This window comes from Seriola aureovittata, chromosome 19 (assembly GCF_021018895.1).
Source record: "Seriola aureovittata isolate HTS-2021-v1 ecotype China chromosome 19, ASM2101889v1, whole genome shotgun sequence".
Taxonomy (NCBI): domain Eukaryota; kingdom Metazoa; phylum Chordata; class Actinopteri; order Carangiformes; family Carangidae; genus Seriola; species Seriola aureovittata.
Window position 1 is genome coordinate 19,177,331 of NC_079382.1, and position 26,110 is coordinate 19,203,440.

Here is a 26,110-nt window from a genome sequence, read left to right on the forward strand (position 1 = left end):
AACAAGATGAGACTCCACCCTGAAAAATTGTTTTATTTTCATAATTTATTCACTCAGTTACAGTATATAATTTTGTTTGGTGTGTGGCATAAACGGAACGACAACCAGCACTTCTCCATTTACGTTATAAATATCCATTCAGAGATGACTTAACATAAAGATAAATATAACGTTAATAACGTTGTTAATGTTCAGACGTTAAACTCTGTGTTATATTTTAGAAAAGATGTTTATTCAGAAAGAATAAATGCAAACATACACTATACAAAAAGAGGTCGCTGTAAATGTGCATTTAATGACATTTCACATTGGATTCTCCTTTAAATGCACAAACCATGATTTAGTGTTCCATCCTCAAAGCATGTGGAAAAAATAACAGGCTAAAATTATAAATATTAAAGTCATTATAGAAGCCTATTGGGAACTTTATTAGGATGATCATGTAAACTTGAAGATGAAAACGTTTGAACACATGTTCTAGGATTACACTGGACTTGACTTGATGAATATGAGCAAAGCAGCAGAAGCAGTCAGCAGGATATTTCCAGAGATAGATGAGTGAGAGAAGAAAAGAGGAGGGAATGAGAACAGAGTGATCCAGGGTAGATCAAATAAAATACTGTCCCATGATATTACAGTACACGTCCATGTTCTTTATCCTATGATGCTATTCCTTAAAGAAATTGTATTATCATTAGAGTAATTGTTCTTCTGTTGATCTTCTGGCATCAAAACATTCACTTGGCCTCGTTGTGGATCCGTGACTGCTCAGTTAGAGCAGCACATATTATTATGGTCTGGATTTAAATGTAGATTTGTCATCTAAACATTAAATCTGTGAACTGTACTTGGCGTAGTGAGCAGGAAGCCTGTTTCATTGTTGGGTTTCTTTGGTGTGGTGTTTTGGTTTTTCCTGCTTTCATGATAGAGTTGTAATTGAGCGATGTGTTCTAACAAAAGGCTTCTACATAGGATGCTCTTGTGTTTCCTGAAGTCTCCTCCAGGAAGCCCCCTCGCTCCTTGATCAGCTGGGGCCAATCATCTTGCTCTCGGGCAACAGTTGTAATGGGAGACGTACATTATAATCTCAACATATAACCTGAGTGTTATTCATTTTTAATCCTATAATCCACAGTGATCACATTAACAGTCTGGAGGTGGTGCCAGAGGAGTTGAAGTAAACATTTGGCTCCACACATGGTGAGTGAGACCATGTGCTTTGATTTGATGTGCACAGAGAGCTGTAGATTACATAGTGCGAGAATGATTTCCACAAACATATCCTGTTTCATTTGTCATTCTCCAGTTTATTTCTGTGGAGGTCGAGTAGTAAAATGTCTTATGCGGCAGAAGGAAGTGTGTGCACCAGGATAAGGAGTTCTCTTGTTCTTGTGGGCAAACGTCCAGCACTGTCTTAACTGAGTGTTTATTGCAACAATTACACAGGGATGTGTGTTTTAAGAATGTGGGGGATGCGTCATAACTCTTATAAGACTGCTGGCCGAGTGTTGAACATGTGCAGACTGTGACAGCCGTGTGATCCAGGATAGTTTCTTATTTTTTATTGGGGTGGAGGGGGGTCGGCCTGTAAGAGGAGACCATCATGATTGCAGTTGTTCATTTCAGATGATCTCCCTGCAGAGGAATGCTGTTTGCACTGGTGAACATGTTAAGATACAGCCGCAGTATACATTCAGACAAGGGTTTGAAACAAATGCTCTAACACTGTGTACAGTGAAGTACAACAGTGCGTCTACAGAGATTCCTTTCAGCTGCCTCCTGTAAGAAGCTCATGTGTTTTTATTGAAACTTATTTGCTGAAGTGTAAACAGACCTGAATTCTAACATCATTTTCCACTGCACTGCCATTATTATTCCCAGGGTCGCTGAAAGAAAGACGCATATGTGGAGGATTTTAACAATACAACCGCGTTGACTTCAGAGGTTAGGTTGCTAAAGAGATGCTCCCCCGATTTTACACGTGAAGTTTGGTTTACTCTTCATGAAGAGCACGACTCAGTGTGTCGAGCTTTCTAAAGTCATGGGAAATGAACCCACTGATGTAATCAGGGTTGACTTGGCTCAGGCATGGAGATGACATATTTTTAATAAATTCCATTAACTGGGGTTGTTGAGTTTGAAAAATGGACGTAATTGCAACAATTACCATCTGGTCATGGTCAAACTGAAGACACATGGGAAATGTAGGATCTACTGTTTTTGAAGGTTGGTTCATACTAGGGACCAAAAGTCAGAATATCCTGGTGTTTGATGCTTTGATTTCTGAGTGCTTATTGTGAGACATAGGGCCCCTGGACACCGAGATATAAAAGCCCCCCTGTCCCTCCTGCTTATAAGAGCAAAACACCTACATTTTTATTTGGTTTTGCACCTCTTTTTAGTTGTTTTTGCCTCTTTTTGTATTCATTTTGTGTCTCTTTTTAGATGTTTTTTGTGTCTTTGTGGTTGTTTGTGTCTCTTAGTAATTGTGTTACTTCTCATGTTGATTGTTCTGTGTCTCTTTTTGGTCATTTTGTGTCTCTTAGGTGTTTTGCATGTCTCTAGTCATGTTGCAACTCTCTGGGTTGTTGTGAGTCTCTTGTGGTCATTTAGCGGTTTCTATTTATATCCTTTTTTTTAGTCTCGGTAGCTTTTTAAAATCTCTTAATGTCTCCTTGAGTGATGCAGAACATCTGAATTTCAGTATTTTGTTCACACTGTCTGACTCCGGCCCAAAGCTTCCACAGTAAAACTCCTCTGCACAGCTATTATACTAAATATTGCCATATTCCTATAAAAAAATTATAGCAAACCATAAAAAAATTGAACTGAACTGACTTTCCAACACTTCATGCAAAGTCTTTGGTCTATAGTGGTTCTCAGCTAATCTGACAGCAGGTGGTGCTAAACTGCAACCAGGAATCAGCCCAGTTTACTTAAAATATATCTATACAATACCAATACCAATATCTCGGGAAATATCTGTGACTTGATGACATTGATAAATAATATTGTGCATTGAGTGGTTGGACCCTCTTATCTAACTGTCAGAAAGTCAGCTCTTAAACCAGGTTTATAAATAGAACCAGTTTTCTTTGCTTTAATTGGAGCCAAAAGACAGAAGCTGTAAACCCAGAGCACATCCCTCTGCAAACTCATGTGGGAAGATTGTGCTGCTGGCATCAAATGCACCACAGGCCTAAGCAGAAAATTCGATTAAATCCTATTTATAAGAATGGAGCTTATAAATATTATCAAACTGAACTGTTCTTTATCACATCCGGGCTTTTTCTCAGATGGCGTGTAACTCTGAAATGACTGTTCTTGGCCTCATATTGCGCTTTGGGAAAAAAGAAAAAAAAAAAAATCTTGACATGCAGCCACCTGCGGCTCACAGAGAGAAATACTTGTCCGGGGCCTGTTGGATGAGACTGTGATCCAAATTTCAGAGTGGAAAAAGCTGTTGTGTGTGGAATGTATTACAGGCACACAGGGACCTTCAGTCTTTTTTAGGGTACTTGTCCTCGCCTGTGTTGTGCACCAGGCTAATCGTCAATGTCCAAATGTGGCAACAAACCAACAAACTCACATCCAATTAATATAATAGAAATCAATAATTTTAATGAAATTATTTTAATTCAGAATTTGAGCAATGTAGACACTGGTGAGCCACTATGCGGAGTGTATATAAAAGTTTATTAAGATACAGGACATCACAATATTAATACTGATACTAATACCAAGTCCTATCTCTTGTGACCACAGTCAAAACTTCAGAATAAGACTGATAAAGTTTTCTTTGGTTCACTGCTGCCACCTAGTGGCTACAAAAAAACTTCGCATGTATGTCTCATTCATTTGGAGAATATGACTCATTTTCACTTTTTCAATTCAATTCCAGAAACTTTATTTGTCCCCAAGGGACCAATTTAAAGGGCACAAAGAGTAGACATTAAAAAGTGTACACATTAAGAAAACAATGACAATGACATGAAGAAACAACAGTGCAAAGAAACCCAAAATAATAATAAAAATAAAAATCAACAGCGCAAAACAAAACCTGTAATAAAGAGAATGTCAAAAACATGAGAGAGCTTTTATCACATGTCTGAATATGTTGGTAGAAAAAAGAGGGTTAAAGAGTTCTGGCATGTTTCTGCAGAAGATATAATCAACAAGATAGAGCGCAGTTTAACATTTTTCCACCATGACTGTCTTCCTTCTATTGCCAATGACTCTCCCTTTAATTAACGCAAGGTTATCTGATCAGCTGCAATATAACATTTCCTGTAAAGTGCGGTTGTGATACGGTGGGACAGTTGCAGACAGTTGCAGTTGCAGATGTATTGCAGATGCAGGAAGCAGCTGCAGAATAAGAAATCCAGCTTGTCTCTCACCATGCCACAAGTAGATATGTGCATATAAATATCAAAACTAACTTCAGGCATTAATTATCTGTCACATTTTAATGAGATTACAGTGTCAATCATCATCATAAACAGAAGAGACACCATTGATATCCAAAACAATTTAAAACATTTTATATTACATGAGTTTGGTGAGAGAGATCAGTTGAGAAAAATGCAAATCAACACATGTCAAAGTGAAAGTGAAGACGCCTTGGCCTTTTTCACAGTAGACAGTTTGCCTTTTCATAGCAGGAATGCACAAGTGTAATTAATAGCACTAGCAGCACTTCTACAGTAAATGATAATAAAAGTACAACAAAAATTAGAATGCAAATATTGTTTAATTTTTTTTGTTCTTTTGTAGGAGCATTGGAGGAAACTGGAGCACCCAGAGAAAACCCACAGGGAGAACATGCAGTCTCCACAAAGAAGAAAGGCAGCTGCAGTGGATGAAAACCACAACCGTCCTGCTGTGAGGCCACATTATGAGCCACTAAACCACAGAGCTGTCCCCTATAAACTCAAAGTAATAGTTTGACATTTTGCTTCTTATTCAGTTGTAAACTTTTTCCTCTTCAGGGCCTGAATTCTTTTGAACTATTCTCCTGTTACGAGTGAGAATGAACTAAAAAGGTCAAAAAAAGCTGTTGTATAACAAAAATCTTCGTTCCATTTCGTAAACATATAAAGAGCGGCTGGGCTAACACTGCATATTAGTGAATCCTCAGAGTCTTTCCTCTTAATGTTATCCATCTCAGTAGCAGCCAAACACTGATCTTGTTCTGGTCCCAGCTCTCTGACTGCTGACTGCACTCCATCGACGCCAGTGAGGACTTCTGTGTTTAATTGACGAGAGGGATCGTGTTCTCGCTCCCTCCTTTGACAAAGCAATCTGTCCACTAAAGATGACAGAGGGCTGTAATTCTCTGGCAACCGCAAAGAGTGCTTGTCCAAGCTTCTTGCCATTTAGAGGTCAAACTGGCAGCGCTGATGTTGAAGAATTTGGCATTTGACCCAGCTGCCACTGCTTTGGCCATAATAGTTTTCCCCATTTCCAGTAAAAACAAAAGTCTAGCTGAAAACTACAAAGACTGAACAAACCACACATTAAGATTGTTTCTCTTAACTTGCCCAGATTTTGTCTCTGACTGTCAGGAAGAAGAATAACCCTAACAACTGAGGAAACACACCAGGCAACACACGGAACGACTGGTCAGTAATGACTGGAGGTTTGGTGAGTAAATCCTGCAAGAATGCCTCAAGTTTTGCATTTTCTTTTACCAAAAGAAGTATGGATGGAAACCAACAGCTTGCACTATTCATATGCAGCACGATTTGCACTGAGAAGGTCAAAGAAGGAGGAAAAACATACAGAGTTTGGATGCAGAGGCTTGGGCAACGCAGCCTATAGAGGGAATAGGAGTTGAGTGAACCTAAAACGAAGCAAACCTCAGCTGAAGCCCTTTATCTACCACTGGAAACACAACAAGTGATGTCATCAGCTGCTGATTTCAGTCGCAAATATCAAAAAATCTTTATGAAAACAATTGGCATCAAGACTTAAGATTCCAGTGTTTACATATTACAAACTATATGATTTACAAACTCTCAACACCAAGTGACCCAAACTGCAACAAACCCAGTCTAACTCGGTCCCATCAGTCATCACACATTTAAAAATGCACAAATCTGATTCATAACCAGCTCAATGGTCAGTTCCAACTCTTTTCTTCCTGCTATGACAAGTCAATATGTCTATAGTGCAAAGAAGTCTAATGGCTCCTTTCAGAGATTTAAATTGTTGTTAATGTAAAACTGAACTGCCAGATGAAGACGACTTTTTCCATCTGAAAAACTGTTATTTATATACAGTTTATATTTATATATACAGTATATACAATATTTACAGTCTGTTCCCATGAGAAACTCCAACGCCACCTGGACTCGATTGTGTATATGTGTGTTTGTGTGTATTTGGGAGGGATAGTGCTGAATTAAAAAGAACTGCCGACACCAATTTCAGATACAGAGCGTATGAGTATTTAGTAGAGCGGCAGGCAGGAAATGAAGAGAGACAGAGGGGAGTGATGTGCAACAAAACTTCCCGGCTGTATTTGAACCAGACATGCAGAAGTTTAATTGGGAGTGACCAGACCACAGAGAGACGCCCCAGGAAGTGAACCAACTGAACATTGTGTCTATTTAACCTATAATTAGTATCAGATCACACACTTCTGTCTGACTAACCTACTGGAGAATTTACTGTGATATGTCAGTTCCTTTGTAGGAAACTATTAGGAAACAATGGGACCTGTAAAATAATGTGTTAATAATAGTACTGTTCTTCTTTTACCCTAGTGCATGCTGGGGTGGAGTGCAGCCTCTGTGACCATATTAGGAAACAGGAAGTGTAGAGTAAAGATGGATAGATGGATGTTTTTGATTGTAGCTGTAATTGAAAATGCGCTGAATCTGAATCTGACCAACATCATGTGCTTCTGTAGGTCTGTTGGTTTTGTGTTCATCAGCATGGTTCATGTTATCTGCTGATCAACCACAGGGAGGCCTCAGTTATCACCTCCACTTCAGCTGCTGACAGAAGCGCACTGGAAGTCTCTATTTAAATAAAACCCTCTGATACTATTTGTAGTTTATGTGAAAGATGAACTGTTATGAATAATTACTACACAGAAGAGAGAATTTGTTAAGCTGAACTGTGTCCACAGCCTCCCTGATAAACCCTGGGAAATATTGATAGATGTCAGTGTGGTGCCTACACTATTTCCTGGAAACAAAGATGCTCTCTCAACTGCCATTTCAGGCATTAACATATTGTTACAGTAACTGCTGTATGTAAGCCTGCCATTCACAGCCTGTCATTGACTTTCCAAGGTACAAAGCAGTTATGCAAATTAAGTAAAAGGAAATGACATGTGGTTGAACGCCCAGTAATATAAATAAATAAATATAAATATTGCTGATAAGGTTTTAGGTCATTGAATACTGTAAAAAGTGGAACTACATATTGGTTTTATGCCTCATTTTCATAGCAAGTCAAATATCTTCACACTCCTTCCTATATGGACACAAAAGTAAATAGAATAAAAGCAATATTAATTGTGGTAGAAAAATTTAAATAACCACAGAAAAGAAAGAATAGAAATGTGATAATGTATTGTCACGACTCACATCACGCCTTTATCACAAGTGACTATTTGCTATATATTTATCATAAGTAAGTAAGTATGTAAACAGAGTAGGTAAGTCATTTTAATTCAGGGCTTGGCCTTAGTGAAGAGAGGTCGTGCTGGTGAAAACTTTCTACAGAAACTTCAGTGTTAGTCATCTGAAATGATTGTGATTAACCACAAAAAGATGCAGGAAACAGAAAAACATAGATGCACAGATATACACTAAGTTGTCTCACTGTTGTATCTTGATACAAATGTAAAAACTTCAACTAAACTTAAACATAAACCAGCAATTTGTGTCAAAAAAAGATTTTAATTTAATTCCTGTTACTATACTGTGGATATTGCATATCTATCCCAGTATCCTCTAGGGTTGGACATTATGATGATGAATACCATGAGAGGATAAAAACAGGATAACAAAGGGTGGCTTAAGAAATAACAGAGGTATTCTCCAACACTACAGTGTCCTATACAAACCTAATTCTGCCCCAGTATCTGACACCACTCCCAGCATCTCTAGTTCTGTCTCCTGTTGTAAAGTCCCCTCCTATCAGGGGTATCAGGTTTTCCAGCCTTGTAGCTTTTCAGGTATAACACCCCTTCCCCTTTTGTTATATGTTTGAGGCAAGACTTTTAACAACACAACTGATTCCAATTCAACCAGTCAAACCTGTATACAGGTAACCTGTTGGGACGTTTTCTTTCAGGGCTGAGCAGTTTTTATTGGTGGATAATGTCCAGGATCAGTGATGGAATTTTATTACTTACTTTAATATATAAGCAGCATTTTACTGTTGTAATTGGTTGAAGTGGAACTAATTTTTAACTATTCTATATAGGAGTGATGATTATTTTCAATATAGATTAATCTTGATTATTTTCTTCGTCAATTAATTAATGGTCTGGTTAGTAAAAAATAACTATCAATATTCCCCAGAGCCAAAAGAGACTCTCTTACAATCCTTGTTTTGTCCAACCACCATAGTTCAAACTTTAAAATGATAAAATGAAATAAAATAAATTTTATATACTGTAAGAAAAAGAATTGTAATTTGTAGAAAAGCATCATATTTTATAAACTCTTGTTTTGTATACTAAAATGTTAATCTGTAAAGTAACTTCAGCTGTAAAAAAAAAAATGTTGTGGAGTAGAAAGTACAATAGTTCCCACTAAAATGTAACTGAAGTATAAAGTGGCATGAAAAGAAAATATGTTAAATACCTCATACTGGTACTTCTGTGCAGTAGGCCTATTTGAGTAAAGGTACTTTGTTACAGTGCATACAGAAAGTATTCAGACCCCAGACTGGACACTCCACCCATCTGGGCTTTAAGGCAGATTATCCTGATGGTGAAAGTTCGCAATAACAAAAAAAAAAAAGCATCTAAAGAATTCTCACATTGCAAGAAACAGGATTCTCTGGTCTGATGAAACCAAGACTGAGCTGCTTCAAATGGTTTTCATTCTGGAAGTTTCTCCCATCTTCACACAGGATCTCTGAAGCTCAGCTCAGAGTGACGATTGGGTTTTTGGTCACCTCTGTTACCAAGGCCCTTCTCCTCTGCCTTTCCAAATCCTGCCCAATCAATTCAATTCAATTACCACAGGTGGACTCCAATCAAGGTATAGAAACAAGATGATCAAGAGAAATCGGCTCCTGAGCTAAATTTCAATTGTCCTAACAAAGGGTCAAGGACAAGTAAAATATGACATATATGTCCCTATATCAATACGATGTTGCCATATATATCACCTATAAGGGGATATATTATTATCTAATATGCATCCTCTGAATATACGAAGATATAAGTTTATAACATACATGAAAAACACATAGTAAAATCTTTATATGTTGGCTACATACATTATAATAAGTATATGACGATTTTTATATGGTATAACATGTTGCAACCATATATATTAATGATATATATTTCATATATTCCATCATTAAAACAATATATAAAACTTCTATATGCTTAAACGTGTTTTACTCATTAATTTCTCATTAATCTTAAACATGTCCATTTCCCCATTCTGGAAAAGTGAGTCTTAGACTCCTGGAACCCGCTGTATATAATATTAACATGTATTGAATGGCTTTATATATATATATCTATGTAACATATGTCTACAATATGAGCATACTGTATATATAAACATACATATTTGTAAGGGAGAGACATACACTGTATGTCAATATAGCAAATTGTTTCATATATCATTTTTACGTTTTTATTTTATATGTACATATATTTCCACACGTGGGCCTATATATATATATATTACTGTGTATAAAGTGTAAATACATTATAGACAGGCTTACTTACTTACTTACTTTCTATAAAAGTTTATCTTGTTCTCTATTCAAATGGTGCTTTATGCACATTTCCTTCTCATATTACACAACTATAGGTAGGACAATGATTCGCAGAGCAGGATCTCTGTCTCTCTCCCGTTGGCTGGACTGTACACGTCAGCAGTCAATGAGTTTTACCCAAGATGTATCATAGTCCCATCATCCTCTTCCTGGTCTGAACGTGTTGACACATTACACCTAGCTCGGGTGAGTCAAATTAAGCTAACTGTTGCGCGTTAGCTTGGTTTATTTATTTTTTTTAGTGTGGTATTACGCAAACTTATGTATAATGCGAACTTTCTCGGTTCGCTTTTGTTCTACTTTTTTCTCCCCACAGGTGCTAAAAACAAGCGGCTGAAGCGACTGTTTGTGCCAAATGACACGGTTTTCAAGTGGAGAGACAATCTTTGAGAGAGGAAAAGACACCATCAAAGAAACGCTTGACATTTGGTTTTTGACACGCGTCACGCGACGTTGGAGTTCGATTTTCTGCGCACGAGAGAACAATGTTTCAGGCAAGTTTACAATGAAGACCCGCGCGACAAGGTGAATGAAAGCCATTGCTGTTCTGCTCCTGAGTCTGTTTTTACTTTGAGAAAAATGAGGTTTCGGCTGGTCAAAAGGAATCTGCTCGCGCTCTTGGGTGTTTCCTTTGTAGTCGTGACTCTCTTGTTTTCAACACGTGTATTAATAGTATCCGATAATGACGCAAGTGGACCCAGTAACGGGGTTCAGGTAAACCGGGGCATGAATTCTGATGAAGTGGTGAAGTTCAACTTTGATTCGCTGCCAGAACTGACTCAGTCCGTTTACAATGCCAATTACAAGCAGTGTGTTCACAATGCGGATAAGTTTCCAGGGGAGCCTCAACTGGTGCTGGTTGTGCAGGTCCACAACAGGCCTGAATACCTCAGACTGCTTATCAAGTCACTGGAGAAAGCTGCTGAAGTCCACAGCTTCCTTCTTATCTTCAGCCATGACTATTTTTCAAAGGAAATAAATGCTATTGTGCAAGGGATAACTTTCTGCAAGGTACTGCAAATTTATTTCCCTTTCAGCACTGAGCTGTATCCCCATGAATTTCCTGGGCAGGATCCACGAGACTGCCCCCGAGACATATCCAAGGACAGCGCTGTCAAAACAGGATGCCTCAACGCAGAACACCCTGACTCCTATGGGCACTATAGGGAAGCCTACATCACTCAAACCAAACACCACTGGTGGTGGAAATTGCACTTTGTGTGGGAGCGAGTGCACGCTATGCAGGGCTACAGTGGCTTTGCAGTCTTCCTGGAGGAGGACAACTACATCTTACCTGACTTTTTCCATTTTTATAAGTCAATGATAGAGTTCAGGAAGAACACCTGCCCGGACTGTGACATGCTAGCTTTGGGTAACCACAATGGCCTGACTGATTTTACCAGACTGTACAATAAGGTGCTGACCACTGGGTGGATGTCCACTAAACACAACATAGGTATGGCCATATCCAGGGAGGTGTATTATAAACTCATGGGCTGCAGCAACGAGTTCTGCACCTATGACGACTACAACTGGGACTGGACTCTGCAGCACCTCTCGGGAACCTGCATACCAAAGCCTCTCAAAGTGCTCGTAGCACAGGGGTCCAGGGTTCTTCACACGGGAGACTGCGGTCTTCACCAGAAGGAGAACTGCAGGCCAGAATGGGCCTCGCAGAAGGTCGAGGAGGGGCTTAAAATGGCCAAGGATAGCCTCTTCCCTCCATCTCTTACCCTTAATGGTGCAGAAGCCGTCGAGCACAAGGCGCACATGAAGAACGGAGGATGGGGAGACATTCGAGACCATATTCTTTGCAATAACTACGCCAAACGTCTTTGAACTGTTTCTTTTCTCAGTAATATGCGTGTTCAGTGCTATTCTGCAAATGTGCCATCATACACAACTTTTCAGGGGTTTAGAGGCTGTAATGTGTTGTCTTCCAAGAAATAAAACCAAATCAAGTCCAAGCATGTTGCATGTGCACAACTAGAGTTGAACTTGTTTTTAGATCTTTGATTTTCTTTTAATCACCAAAGCTGCACAATTGCCAAAGATTTTGTTGATGTTTGTGTTGTGTATAATCCGTGCAAGCTCAGCCATGCTGTTCAATTACATGTAACCAGATTTATTTATCTCTGGGTGTCTTGCAAGCCAAAACAGTGGGTTAGATTTATTGCACAGTGATAGGGAAAATAGTGAACTTTAAGTGTGTGTGCATATACACAGAATCATTTGCAATTTTTATTTGCAGATATATTTCCTTGAGTGGAAGCGCTGCATAGGATGTTCTTTATTCACAAAAAGTTCAGTGTGTTAGTGTGTGGGGAAGCAATGTCATTCAGTGATTGTTATGGAACATTCACTCGCAATGTTTTTTTTCATGTGTGCTTTTTATGGTACGGTTTTATGTGCAAAAACGAAAAAGCACATGTAATGTACATAGGTATAGGTATAATCAAAATGTGTATGACAATCTTCAAAATAATGGGAAGCTCTAGTTTATAGAGCAGTCGCTGTCTTTGGAGTTGACTTTCTTGTCAGCGTGATTTTTTTTTTTTTACACATAATGGAGTTTGTTACTGAATGTAAACTTCAGTTTCTCTCTGTTGTAACTAGAGGTCTTTTTTATGAGGAGAGTCTGACTGACACCACTTACTTTATCAGTCTCCTACTCTCTGATGTACTGAACCCTGGTTGCAACAACGAGAGCTTGATATTGATTTATTCTTTTGGTTGTCAGTGTAAATTTGCTTTCTGATAGGAAGAAGTGACCTTTTGGAGTCTTGTTCAAGATTTTGTTTCTGAAAACATCAGTCATGTGTGACTCTGCATTTCTATATTTGCACCTTCTTAGTTAAAAAAGAATGAATTCCATTGGGATTTTAGAGAAAAACAAACACAGATGTTTCATTTTCTGGCATTCATTCAGTAGTTTAAAAAAAATATATCACTTAAGCTGAAATTGCCTTTTTTTTACAGTGTAAAACTAAGAAAACTAACATGATCAGAATGATTCTGTTATTGCATTCAAGCTGACCAAAAGTGCCTTTCGATACTTCCTTTGTGCCCACGCCTGTGTTGAAGTGATTTTTTAAAAAGGTGAACTGATGACATTATTGTTATTGATCTAGTACTTGTATGACTATTTGTCTATGCTGGGGACTCATGTTTGTTCTAATAGATACTTCTGATTGTGTCTATTCATGAGACGTTGAGGGAAAAATTGATGGTGGATTTTGATTTCACAAAAAAAATCTTAATTTTACAATTTGGTAAAATTATTGCCTCACTGAGGCATCTTGCTTGTGCCCCAGATAAGTGCCTTAACCTGATATCAGTGCATTGCAGTGTGTCTAATGGAGATTCCTGTTCAAGAAATATGAAATGAATGTGATAATAAAGTAAATGAGCTTATATTTTATGTTGAAAAGCACAATACATTATGAAAGAACATGGCCTAATATGCAAAAATAAACATGATAATGACTTTCTCTGATGTGTGTGTGTATGTACAGTATGATGTTGGATGGTCCCTTACTTGGTAAGATGTATAGTTGTTGAGAATGAAACCAACATTTATTATTGTTTTTGCTCTTGTTCCCTCTGATCATCACTTGAAATAGCTGTTTTATTTTTCACTTAATGTTTGCCAAATGGGAAAATAAAAGATGTTGAATGTTTGTCTTGTTATGGATTAAAAAAAACAAAACTGATAATACTTTACCCAGGTTTCTTTGAAGTAACAGTATAATTTTGTTTAATTGAGATACATTTTTTAATTATTAATTATTCCAATATCTACCCTGATTCTTTTAGTCATGACGCAGCACATTAACTGAGCATAGAAATCATCCATTATTTTAATAGTTCTTTCAAGGAAATTCTTCTTGAAGTCAACAACTGCTAATGAACTCAACACAACTAACTAACTTAAACTCTAATAACACTGGTCTTTATTTTGGCTATAATCACTACTGAATTACAGTTATTTCAAGGGAACATCCAATGATATTTTAGGAAATTACAACTACACCTTTAATAAAACATTTACAAGATAACTAGTCAGACAACACATTCAATCCAGACAGAATACCACAGAATACCAGTGACTGATTTGACAGCTGTTAAAAATAGACATATCATGGCATGGTTGAAGCCTTTTGTGCTACAAGAGAAACAAAAGACAAGCTGATCAGAGATCTGAGGTATTTTCCGGACACACGTCATGTGACTGAAGCGTGTGCTCTCATTGGTCAGCTTCTGCTCCCTGTTTATTTCCGGAAGTAAATTGTTGTCAGTGTCAGCCAGACTTTCCATAAGGACTATCAAGCCTCAAGTCTTCAACGCCGTAACGACAGGTAAAAGTTGAAAACACACTGTATTTAAACGATTTCTGTCCTTTTATTTAGCTGGATAGTCAGTCAGCTGTCTTATTGTTTCAGTTAACGTTTACGTTTGTAGATGTAGCCAGTGTTAGCCGTTAGCTTTTGCTCTCCGTAGCTTACGTAATGGACTTTTGTCTACAACAGATAAACACATAATTATTAAAAACATAATTCATGGTTGCCCAACGTCACACCAGAGGCTTTGTATCAAATTTTCAGCAACTTTGGGAAGGGGCAACGAGTCTCTTGTTGGTGTGCTAACACGGTTCGCTAGGGACCGTCTCGGCAAAATGACGTTAGCCAAGATGACACATTAGCTAGCTAGTTAATGCTCCCTACTTAATGAATAAATAACTACAATGTATTAGCTATCCGGGAAACTGTCCATTCCACTGTACCCAAAGTGTGTTAACACCACAAATGTAACACATTGCATGTCATACTGTATCTTAAACCCTCTTTAGGTGTGCCCTCATCCCAGGATGGCACATTGGTTTCACAGAAACCCACTGAAGGCAACAGCGCCTGTGTCATTTAATTTTTATGGCGTGGCAGGGAGCCCCGCTGCCAACAAGATATGCAAGTATGTCTATCTCAATTTAATACACTGACAACAGTATTGTTGGAATGGACTGTGACTATGACAATGATCAGATACAGAACTGGTACATTGTGTTTGTCAAGTCTTCTTACCTTTTCTCATAATGATGTAATGACCATCAATTGCATACTTCTGTCAGTCATATGATCATCAGTCATCTCTTTGACTGACAAGCTGGAAATGTCTTGTTGGATATGATCAGTCCAAATACTGTAATCATCAATATAACTTAGAGTATCAGTTGATGGATATTTGTTTGACACATTCAGTGACCTTCGGACAACAAGGGCGAGACTGCTGGAGATGTTCACTGATGTCACCTGCAACCCAGAGATCATGAAAAATGCCACAGATGCATACTTTTCCCTTTTGCAAGGTATTTTTACATTCCAACAAATTAATATGTTCTTCTTCGTGTGTTGCTAGGATTTGAATGAACATTACTATTTTTTACATGCGTTGGTGGAGGAATAGCTTAAAACAACAAGTTTGATAAGGATATTAATAAAAAACATTTTGATGTGATTGTGCACAGCTTGTGCTGGGAAAATACAAATTTGTGCTCTCACCATTTGTGAGAAATGAACCAGTACATTTTAAGGCATAGGCCTATTATCTTAGTACCCCATTAACGTCTAAATGACTCCAAAGTGGTGACTCATACATCAGACTGTTAAATTAGACACCCAATCTGAGTAATTGATGTGAAATTGATGTGCAGTTGTAAAAGCAGTGTGCGGAAAAGGCGGCACAACTGTGTTAATGCGAAGCATAACAGGATTAACTAGTAATCATTTAGCTTGGCTTGTAACAATCACTTCACCGTGGACATTCTGAAACATTCACTTTAACTTTACTCTTGTATTTATGTTATATTTCTACTGCCTTTGGCAAAGTAGTTGGCTAAGTAAAAGATTTTCCATTAGGAGAGATAGGAAGATCTGCCTTGAGAGAGGTGGCAAACTTCTGCACACGCACTTGCAAACAGCCTATGTTAGACTGGTGGATGCGTGTGTGTATTTCTTTGTGGGTGTGTGGTAGGGTCCCCTTCGTTTCATACAAGTTGAGGGTTAGTGCATATCCCAATGTTTCTCATGATACCAAATAGGTCAGGCTGAATTTTGAAGAAATGTGTGTAAAATGATCCACAAAACATGTGATGGAGCAGTGCAGCCATAAAACATCCTCAGTCCTTAGTTTTAATCTTTCACTCAGTATGAACATCACATAGCCTCAAAAAAGAACAAGCAGATAGAGAAGCAATACTGTATATGATATTGTCATAAAGTATTTAACCTTTAAGATACTTAAGGGAAAGGGTTAAAAGCCACTTAATTATGCTAATAATTCACTTAATGAAAATGGTCTTAGGATGTCATTGGCTAAAAACACAGTGACTGAAAAAAGTTTTTGCAATCTTATATTATGAACATTTATTTGAAAAACACACTTCATGTATTTGAATACAGTTTATTACAGTAAATTGTCTCTCTTTGTTTGTCTTCTGACATTGCTTTCATTTTTTTTGATTTTGCTTTGCACCTAACCAGCTGCTTCTTTTTCTTTATATATCACTGTAACATACAATAGGCTTTATCTTGTCCTTGGATGGAACTACACAGGAGAACAAGATGAGGTTCATCCAGAACTTCAAGTGGACTGACACCTTACAAGGAAACACACCAAGGTAGAAAGATGAGAATGAGTGCTGCCAGTCCCATAGTAGCTGAAAAGACACATCACGTACAAATAACTTTTATTCATATTTAAATGATGGATCGGTGCTCTACCTAAGAGCTAGTTACCATTGCTATAAACAAAGTATTGCACCTCTTTACAGTAGGTGCTGGAAACTTAAGAAACTCTAAAATGAGGAATTCTGGGCAGAATTAATCACTCACTAAAATTATAAAAACATCAAAACACAGGAAGGAACCATATTATTTTTATTATTTGTGTTTCACACACAAGCATTAGCTAATACGTAAAATTCTTCACAGCAATATTGATTATACTGAGCCCAGTGCTTTGTACTGAGCACCTCATTAAATTGTTTGTCACAACACATATGTAGTTATTACCTGGAAAAAGTTGTTTGTACTGTGGATGAAGTCAGAGGCTCTGGCCACAGTGAACCTGTGTTGTGTAGGTGTAAATATTTAGTGTTGGTAATGTTGACTTGTTTGCATGTTTGTTTTCACATTCAATGTGGCTCAGAATATTAGAAACACCTCAATATAATGCAACTCGGCACAACATCACCACTAACTATGACCTCAGTGCTAAAATGTGTAATTTAAATAACACATCTGTGTCACAGTGTCAAAAAAACCTTGAAAAATCCTAAAAGTAGAACTTAAGACAGAGCAGTTGTATTGAGCCTGTAGAGGTGTACCTAATAAAACCTAACCTGTTGTCTGTCCTCACTTCCCCTCAGTGCCCAGCAGGATGCAGTCTTTGAACTGGTCTCCATGGCCTTCAATGTCGCCCTCTGGTACACCAAGTTTGCCTCGAGACTAGCAGGGAAAGAAAAGTACGTGGTTTTCTTGTGTATATTGTTGCATTGAGTTATGTTAGATCAGTCATATATTAATTAATCCAAGACTTTTAAATTCTGCATCGCGTCTTGCTCCTTTATATTACATATTTGTTACTGTCATGTTTGCCTGTCCAACAGCATAACAGAGCCTGAAGCGAAAGACGTTCACCGTAGCCTGAAGGTTGCTGCTGGAATATTCAAAAACCTCAAGGTGAGCTGCTCTGACAGACGAGTCTTCTCCTTAAGTCATGATAGAGTTTTAGGACCAATTCACTCCTAGTTTTTTACTGACATATAGTATCTGTACGATATGCTGCGCACAACAACTAAATACACTGTTCACTAATATCTGTTTTGTGTGAATAATTAGGCTGACGAATTCATTTTGATTGATCATTTTCTGTTGGTGCAGATGATAATCAATCAGATTACTGTATATCCACCACCAGCTAGAGAATACGCAGAGCACACACAAGTGTGTTTTATGAAACTCCTCTAGTGACTACAGCAGTCATGTGGGATTTTTTCCCAACAGCCTGAAACAACAGCACATCCTGTTCCTTTATGTCCTCTGCAGCACACGAACCTCAGTCGGAATAACAAAGTCTCTCGAGCACAAAGCAGTAGCTTTTATGTAATACGACTATTTTTCTGGCATGTTTCCTACAGGAGGTTCACATCCCTCGCCTCATCACCCCGGCTGAGAAGGGCCGAGACCTGGAGCCCAGAGTGATCGATGCTTACATCATCCAGTGCCAAGCAGAAGCACAGGAAGGTGCAGTAGCTACATATTTGGACTTGAGTACTGCACTAGCCACTATAAAGCTTTATGAACTTGTACTTATTTGTAATCATAGCTAGCATGTGTCATGTTTGTCAGACACATTTCTATGATTTAAATACACTTTTTTTTAGCTATCTGTTGAAGTTTTTACCTGAAATTCTTTTTTTGACCTTAACCTTTCTTGTGTTGCTTGACTCCAGAGGTGTATTTTTCTTTCCTTACTATGTAACCATTGTGAGCTGCGATAGTAAACTGAGCTTAACACTGTGAAACAATAGAAGTCATGATGTCAGCCTGATGTCTTGTATTGTTAATTTTGTTTTTCTTTATCAAAGCCTGAGCGTGTTAATAGAAAATCTGAGTCCAAGACAGAATGTCCTCCTGAGGCCCAATAAAGTTGTTATTATCCATTTTATCATGAGACAATAATAATACAATCAGAATAATCAATCACTTGTGTAATATGTTATTTAGAAACAATTAACCTTTAAGCTGATCAGCTCTGACATTACAAAGGATTACAGATCAGGATTTTTGATTAAAAAAAAAAAAAAATATATATATATATATATATATATATATAAATAAAATTGGGGTATTCCCAGACCAAGCTCGGAGTCTGGTGACAGCAGATACTCATGGGAATTATGAAAATAACTAATAATCTGTAATCATCTTTTTTACAGTGACAATTGCCAGAGCGATTGAACTGAAGCACAATGCCACACTCATCGCAGCGCTGGCATTTGAAACAGCAAACTTCTATCAAAAAGCTGGTCAGTATTTTTGCAATTATGAATGATACAAATCAGGTCAGTTACCAAAGGCACAGTTGAAGCCATTAAGATTTTATAACTGTCTTGAAAGGTCAGTGTTTCTGTTTTCAGACCACACACTGAACACCCTGGAGCCCGAGTGCAGCAGCAAGTGGAGGAAGTATCTTCAGCTGAAGCAGCACTTTTACATGGCTTATGTAAGTTCATACACATCCTGATGCAGTTCATAAATCTTCCTTGTGGATTTTAACATCAAACTAACAGAGGTATTTTAACTGGCAGTGTTTTTATATATAGGAAGTTCACTGAGCATATATGTGCTTCTGATGTAGCCCTCTCCCATTTACAACAACAAGAAAGGAAAATTATAATCCATCCTTTGTTTCTTCTGCATATACTGTCATATGGTTATACTCATTGATTGTGTTTGCAGGCATACTGCTATCATGGGCAGACACTGCTGGCAAGTGACAAGTGTGGTGAGGCTATAAGATCTCTCCAGGAAGCAGAAAAGTGTACGTATGTTAAAACATACTTTTTTTCCCTTATTGGTGCTATATTGACAAATGACACAGTCGTGTTAGGACACACGGACAAAGCAAAACAGTTCATGACATCAACTAATGTAGTTACAGTGAAGATGTTAATCTGGTTAATTGAACACAAGTTAATTGTTATGTTGTATAAAAGATGTTCTGTAATGAGTAAATGCATAAATATTTTAATAAATAATAATAGCAGTGACAATGGGACATGGTGATGATGTGGGTTTTGTGCAAATAAAAAGTGTATGTATTATACAATCAGCAGAATCTGATAAAAACCATTAAAAAAAGTTTGTTGATTTTTGCCTTAAGATAGGGTTTAAAACTTTTTTACTATGTGTGCACAAGGTTTCGCTTGCATCAGTGCAAACATTATGTTTTGTTTAATATTTTTCCTGGCTTATTGTGGGGAGGGGCGGGACATGTGTCACACAACCACCGTCTTTGGCGTTACTGACTTTTCTACTAAGGATTCCTTAAGTGGTTCGTCTCTCTTATAACGTCTCAGTGGATGATAATAACAACCAGAGCCACATATATAATTCATCTATCAATGAACAATAACAATATTAATACTATTATTGTCATCACCACTGCAATTATAACAGTGGCAACAGTAACAATAATGTTGACATTATGATGATGTTGATAGAGTTAACTAACATCAATAATATCAATAACAGTGTTGATAATCATAGTTAGAGTGACAATAATAACATAGTAATAATCTACAAATAATAATAATAACATCAGCTCCTTTGTTTTTCCCCTCATATACATGTGAAAATATGTCAGTGTAGGTATTAATGCAGATGCAAATACATTGTGATAATTAGTAGTAGAAAAATAACAAGTTCTAATAGAATCACAACTGTATGAAATGAATGAAAGATGACCTGACTGGTTGGAGCTGCTGTTTTTTAAGTACATACCACAGCCAGTGATTCAGCTTTAAGCTCTGGTTAACTGTGGTTTTGTCCATTTAACTACAACAACAAGCACATAATACTGACATTAATACACTCATTGTGTGTGGTCACGGAAAGCACAAGTCAATCATATGACAGAAGTGTGTTTGTTATATTATGCACAGTTATTATGAATGCATTTATTGTTACGTTCACTTTGTCTTCTGCAAAATAGCTTAAATCAGTATGCATCTAAATAGTCTGTGGACAAGAGCAGCGAGTACAAAGGGTTAGAGTTGACAGGGTGCAGTGATGTTTAAATGCTATGCTCTCTTGGGTTCAGTAACATGTTGCTGAAGCATATTACTTGAACAGAGGTCATGATGCAGATGTTGTTTCCTGTGCGTTGCTGCAGAGTTGTGTTTTTATTTTTCTCTTGCTTCTCTAGATTTTTTTGTGTGTTAACATGAAGATGTTTCTGTTTAGGTTACTCCCGTGCTGAGGCGCTGTGTAAAGAGTATCGTCAGACCAAAGGCCCGGGCACCACAGCCAAACCATCAGAGCAGCTGTTCTTCCTCAAACTGGGCGGCGTCATTAAAAACACACTGGAGAAGTGCCAGAGAGAAAATGGCTTCATGTGAGTGAGTCAGGGCAGACACGCACACATGCACGCAGACTCACATACTGTATCTGTAGCTCTGACAAAATGGCAAACACAGTCATATGTTAGTGGAAGTATTTATGTGTTTACACAGTTTCAGATGTACAAGAAAATCTACAGTAATTTTAATTTAGTAGCATTGATGGCGACATCTTTCATAGATATATTTGGTCATTTTACTCCCTTTCATGATTGATTTTGTTTAGTGTAGTATATCAGCTTCTCTGAAAATCCTGACCCCAGCATTGTTTCCAAAAGTCTCAATGTTATGGGCTTGAAAACTCTGGAGTAGTGTGGATGTCAGGTGTGAACGCAGCAAAAGAGATGCATTTTAAAACTAAAACGTAGTAGTGTGGATGTACCCTAAACAAAAACATGCATACTCATCCCCAGTTGTAACACATTTGGTTGCTAAATAAATCTACACTAAAGCCTCTGTGATTTAAGTGGCAGAGATCGACATTATCAAAACTCTAGAAAATCTCCTCTTCAGCACAACATTTTTCCCAATTCTTCTCCTTCTAAATTGCAACTCTGGACATATTTCCTCAGATACTTCCACAAGGTCCCAGCTGAGGCACCCCAGCTGGAGTTGAAGGCGAGCTACGGCCTGGCTGAGCCAATCCTGTTCGAGCTGCCGTCTCTCAGCGAGCAGTGCACTGCCGAAGTGTACGCCACCTTTGACCTGACCAAGGGAGCCAAAAATGACAAGGTACTGCAGCTCACCCCAAAGTATATGTCAACATAGGCTGGATGACACTACACACCAACACAAAACTCTCAAACAAAAGTAAACTGATTATGTTTAATAGTTCAATTGTGATTCTGAGATTTGTTGTTTCACGTGTGTGTTGTTGTTGCTTTAACTTCAGGCCAAACCCAAGGAGGAGGAGGTGAAACCAGTGAAGGAGCCGGATTTGAAGCCTCAGAAGGACACAGGCTGTATCGTCTCCTAAACCTTCCTCAGACTTCATTTTCAGCCTCACGCTTCAGTACCATCGATTATAATGATGGCGTCTATATTTCCTCCCATTCCCTCCACCATAGCAAAATGTATATTTTTTTGTGACATTAATCCATGGTGTTTTACATTTATGCTGAAACATGTGTATTGTATTTGGGTATAACAACCATTATCATTGCACTTAAGCCAGAGCCAGTTAAACATCATAGAGTGTGGCAACATCCTCAAAACAGCTATTCTATGACATTAAACACAAACAGCATGTCTATGAAATAAACCTGAAACAGTTCTTTCAGGTCAGTAATTAGGTTCTTATCTTGAAGAAGCCTTATGGTCAATGTAGTTCCATTAATGGTGCCTTTGGCTGCAGGGTAAACCTTTTCACTGTTTTACACAAGTGTCTGGGTTTTGGCACTGGCCTGATGATAGATGATTCAAACAATGGAAATTGGTCTGTTAAACATACTGAATGACCTCAGGATAAAGATCCAAACAAAATACAGGGACAGGTTTTTATACTGAATATCTACCACTACATAGACTATGATGAAATGATCTGAAAAGAGTAATTATAGGAAGTGCAGTCACACAATCGACCTGTAAACTAAAATACTTTTAGATGAATAGAATAAATTTCCAGCTGAGATTTGTTCAGAACTACATTATAAAAAAACAAGACTGCATGTGATATTGCTTGGTGCAGGTTTGTTTTTAGCTGTAGCAGTTTACAATCAATATTTAATTTAGCTCACATGATGTATGTACTGTAGTTCTTTTTGTACATGACATAGCTGTTTTCTACTTTGACTTCTCATGGATAAGGCTGAATCATTCTTTAACATGGTGTTTTCCATTTTGGGGATATTATCCCTGATAGGTTTTAATTTATTTCTTTTCGTCTGTAGTGATAGTTTAGTTGACGACTTACAACACTTATGACAGTATACAGCTTTATGAAACTCGAATCATGTTTTTGGTGATTTTATTATGTTTCAGTGGATACATCAGAGTAGCTACTGATATATATATATATATATATATAAACAATGCTTACTCCTGTAAACTGTTGCTGAGAGTTCTGTTGTCAGTAGTTGACACAATGTATGTGCTTATGTACATGTATTGATTGTTATATTCTCCCTTAAAGACAAAAATCTGGGAAGTGTGAACACATGGGGGGGGGGGGCTGCTCCAACTGCTTCACAGAAGTTGCTCACATCGTCAAAACTCACCCACTTAATGTAGTCGCATCAGATGAAGGATAACTATCAATTGCTGGAAACTTGTATAAACTGTAATATACAACTCACGTGTATTCATACTCTTCATATCCCCACACATCATTATTATCTTACCTGAGCTGGACTAGTCGTGAAAGAGCAGACAAGCGTACCTTCTTACTAAACTTCTATATTGCACATTGTATTCAGTTGTGCAGGGAGTTCTGTTGGTTCTTTGTGTTCTTGTGGTCTGGTTTGGTTCTAACTGACATGCTGGTTTATGACACTTTGAGTGTTGAATTGAGTATAGAGGCATAAATCAGAGCAAGTTCTTTTTTCATTTAAGACAACTGTTTATTAAAAGGGTGTGTTGAGTCATCATTCTAGTGTACACTCTTGTTGCTCATTATTTGCCCTCTAATGGTGTCTGTCATGTAAAGTGTATTTCAGATGGTATTAAATCATTCACAAAACTCAACTGTTTCATGTCTTGTGTTTGTATGTGAAAACATGATTGTTCAGTCATATGATTATTAAGATGTAAGCCATGAGGTGTGGACGTCGGTATGATCAGTAATATGGGTGCATGTGCACATGAATGGTATGTATGAAGTGTGAGCTGTTGTCTGCATGAACACAAATGCAGAATGTGCCGAAGAGCCGAGAGAGGGCCCAAAGACATCACGAAGAGGCAGCCTCTAACAGTGCCGAAACACTTGGCCCAGGTGCTTTGAACTAGGTGATCTAGGTGTAGCTCCGCCCTCCAGACACCTGTGGCACAAATTGGAAAAAATATACTATAATGTTTTTAATGACGTTTTCATGCCTTAATATACTATGACGTCACATGCCATACTATACGATGACGTTTTTTTGACTTTTTTTATTCCTTATTGTACGACATTTGACTAGTATACTATAACGTTTTTTGACCTTTTTATGACATAGTATACTATGACGTTTATATGCCTTGCTCTACTACGATCAGGTTTCATGGTACAGTGGTTAGCACAGTTACCTTGTCATGAGATGAGTCTTAGTTCGATTCCAGGTCTTCCCATCAATGATTATCTTCTAGTTTTGCTTCATCCCACAGTCCATCCTTACTATGATGTGACGTTCTTTTTTTTTAAACGTTTTTATGTCTTAAAATACTATGATGTTTTTATACCTTGCTATATAATGACGTTTATTTTATGTTTTCATGCCTTAATATACCATGTTGTTTTTTCACTTTTTATACCTTTTTATACTATATCGTTTTTACTTACTTTTTAGGCCTTACTATACTATGACATCTTTATACCTTACTATATTATAATGTTTTTTGATGTTTTTATGCTTTCAAATACCATATATTTTTTTCAAGGTTTTTTTGCCATACTATACTATGTCACTTTTTATGCCTTATTATACTGTAATTTTTTCACTTTTGTTCTCCATAATATACTATGTAGTTTTTTCACTTTTTGCCATAGTATACTATGTCGTTTTTTTCACATTTTAGGCCTTATTATACTATTATGTCTTTATACCATACTATGAGATTTTTTATGTTTTTATGCTTTATTATCCCATGTCGATATTTCACTTTTTGCCATAGTATACTATGTCGTTTTTTCAGTTTCTATGCCTTTTTTTTCGGTCATTTTTACTTACTTTTTAGGCCTTACTATACTATTATGTCTTTAAATCTTACTATACTATGACATTTTTTGATGTTTTTATGCTTTATTATACCATGTTGTTTTTTCACTTTTTGCCATAGTATACTATGTCGTTTTTTCAGTTTCTATGCCATTTTTTTCTATGTCATTTTTACTTACTTTTTAGGCCTTACTATACTATGACGTCTTTATACCATACTATACTATGAGATTTTTTGATGTTTTTATGCTTTATTATACCATGTCGTTTTTTCACCTTTTGCCATAGTATACTATGTCGTTTTTTCAGTTTCTATGCCTTTTTTTTCTATGTCATTTTTACTTACTTTTTAGGCCTTACTATACTATTATGTCTTTAAATCTTACTATACTGACATTTTTTGATGTTTTTATGCTTTATTATACCATGTCGTTTTTTCACTTTTTGCCATAGTATACTATGTCGTTTTTTCAGTTTCTATGCCTTTTTTTTCTATGTCATTTTTACTTACTTTTTAGGCCTTACTATACTATTATGTCTTTAAATCTTACTATACTATGAGATTTTTTGATGTTTTTATGCTTTATTATACCATGTCGTTTTTTCACTTTTTGCCATAGTATAATATGTCGTTTTTTCAGTTTCTATGCCATTTTTTTCTATGTCATTTTTACTTACTTTTTAGGCCTTACTATACTATGACGTCTTTATACCATACTATACTATGACATTTTTTGATGTTTTTATGCTTTATTATACCATGTCGTTTTTTCACTTTTTGCCATAGTATACTATGTCGTTTTTTCACTTTTTTTCCCATACTATACTATGTAGTTTTTTTTCACATTTTGGGCCTTATTATACTATTATGTCTTTAAATCTTACTATACTATGACATTTTTTGATGTTTTGATGCTTTATTATATCATGTCGTTTTTTCACTTTTTGCCATAGTATACTATGTCGTTTTTCACTTTTTTTGCCATACTATACTATGTATTTTTTTTTCGAATTTTGGGCCTTATTATTCTATTATGTCTTTAAATCTTACTATACTATGACATTTTTTGATGTTTTTATGCTTTATTATACCATG

At 37.0% G+C, this 26,110-nt stretch overlaps 2 protein-coding genes across 2 annotated transcripts; both read left to right on the forward strand.

Annotated features, from left to right (window-relative positions):
- The first annotated feature begins 10,022 nt into the window (after positions 1–10,022).
- LOC130187608 (alpha-1,6-mannosyl-glycoprotein 2-beta-N-acetylglucosaminyltransferase) lies at positions 10,023–13,664 on the forward strand. Its single transcript, XM_056405354.1, has 2 exons — positions 10,023–10,170; positions 10,301–13,664. The coding sequence occupies exon 2, from the start codon at positions 10,564–10,566 to the stop codon at positions 11,821–11,823; it is 1,260 nt and encodes a 419-aa protein (XP_056261329.1). The 5' UTR covers positions 10,023–10,170; positions 10,301–10,563; the 3' UTR covers positions 11,824–13,664.
- A 539-nt stretch (positions 13,665–14,203) lies between these two features.
- brox (BRO1 domain and CAAX motif containing) lies at positions 14,204–23,845 on the forward strand. The gene is made up of 13 exons (XM_056405355.1): positions 14,204–14,342; positions 14,834–14,952; positions 15,240–15,346; positions 16,561–16,657; positions 17,408–17,503; positions 17,648–17,720; positions 18,179–18,284; positions 18,980–19,069; positions 19,181–19,266; positions 19,503–19,584; positions 21,009–21,159; positions 21,736–21,895; positions 22,056–23,845. The coding sequence occupies exons 2-13, from the start codon at positions 14,852–14,854 to the stop codon at positions 22,137–22,139; spliced, it is 1,233 nt and encodes a 410-aa protein (XP_056261330.1). The 5' UTR covers positions 14,204–14,342; positions 14,834–14,851; the 3' UTR covers positions 22,140–23,845.
- Positions 23,846–26,110: the final 2,265 nt, after the last annotated feature.

Coding starts and splice junctions, on each gene's coding strand:
- brox (XM_056405355.1), top strand. CDS start 14,852: ATGGCACATTGGTTTCACAGAAACCCACTGAAGGCAACAGCGCCTGTG. Junction 14,953..15,239: donor GCTGCCAACAAGATATGCAA/GTATGTCTATCT, acceptor TGACACATTCAG/TGACCTTCGGACAACAAGGG. Junction 17,504..17,647: donor AGACTAGCAGGGAAAGAAAA/GTACGTGGTTTT, acceptor CCTGTCCAACAG/CATAACAGAGCCTGAAGCGA.
- LOC130187608 (XM_056405354.1), top strand. CDS start 10,564: ATGAGGTTTCGGCTGGTCAAAAGGAATCTGCTCGCGCTCTTGGGTGTT.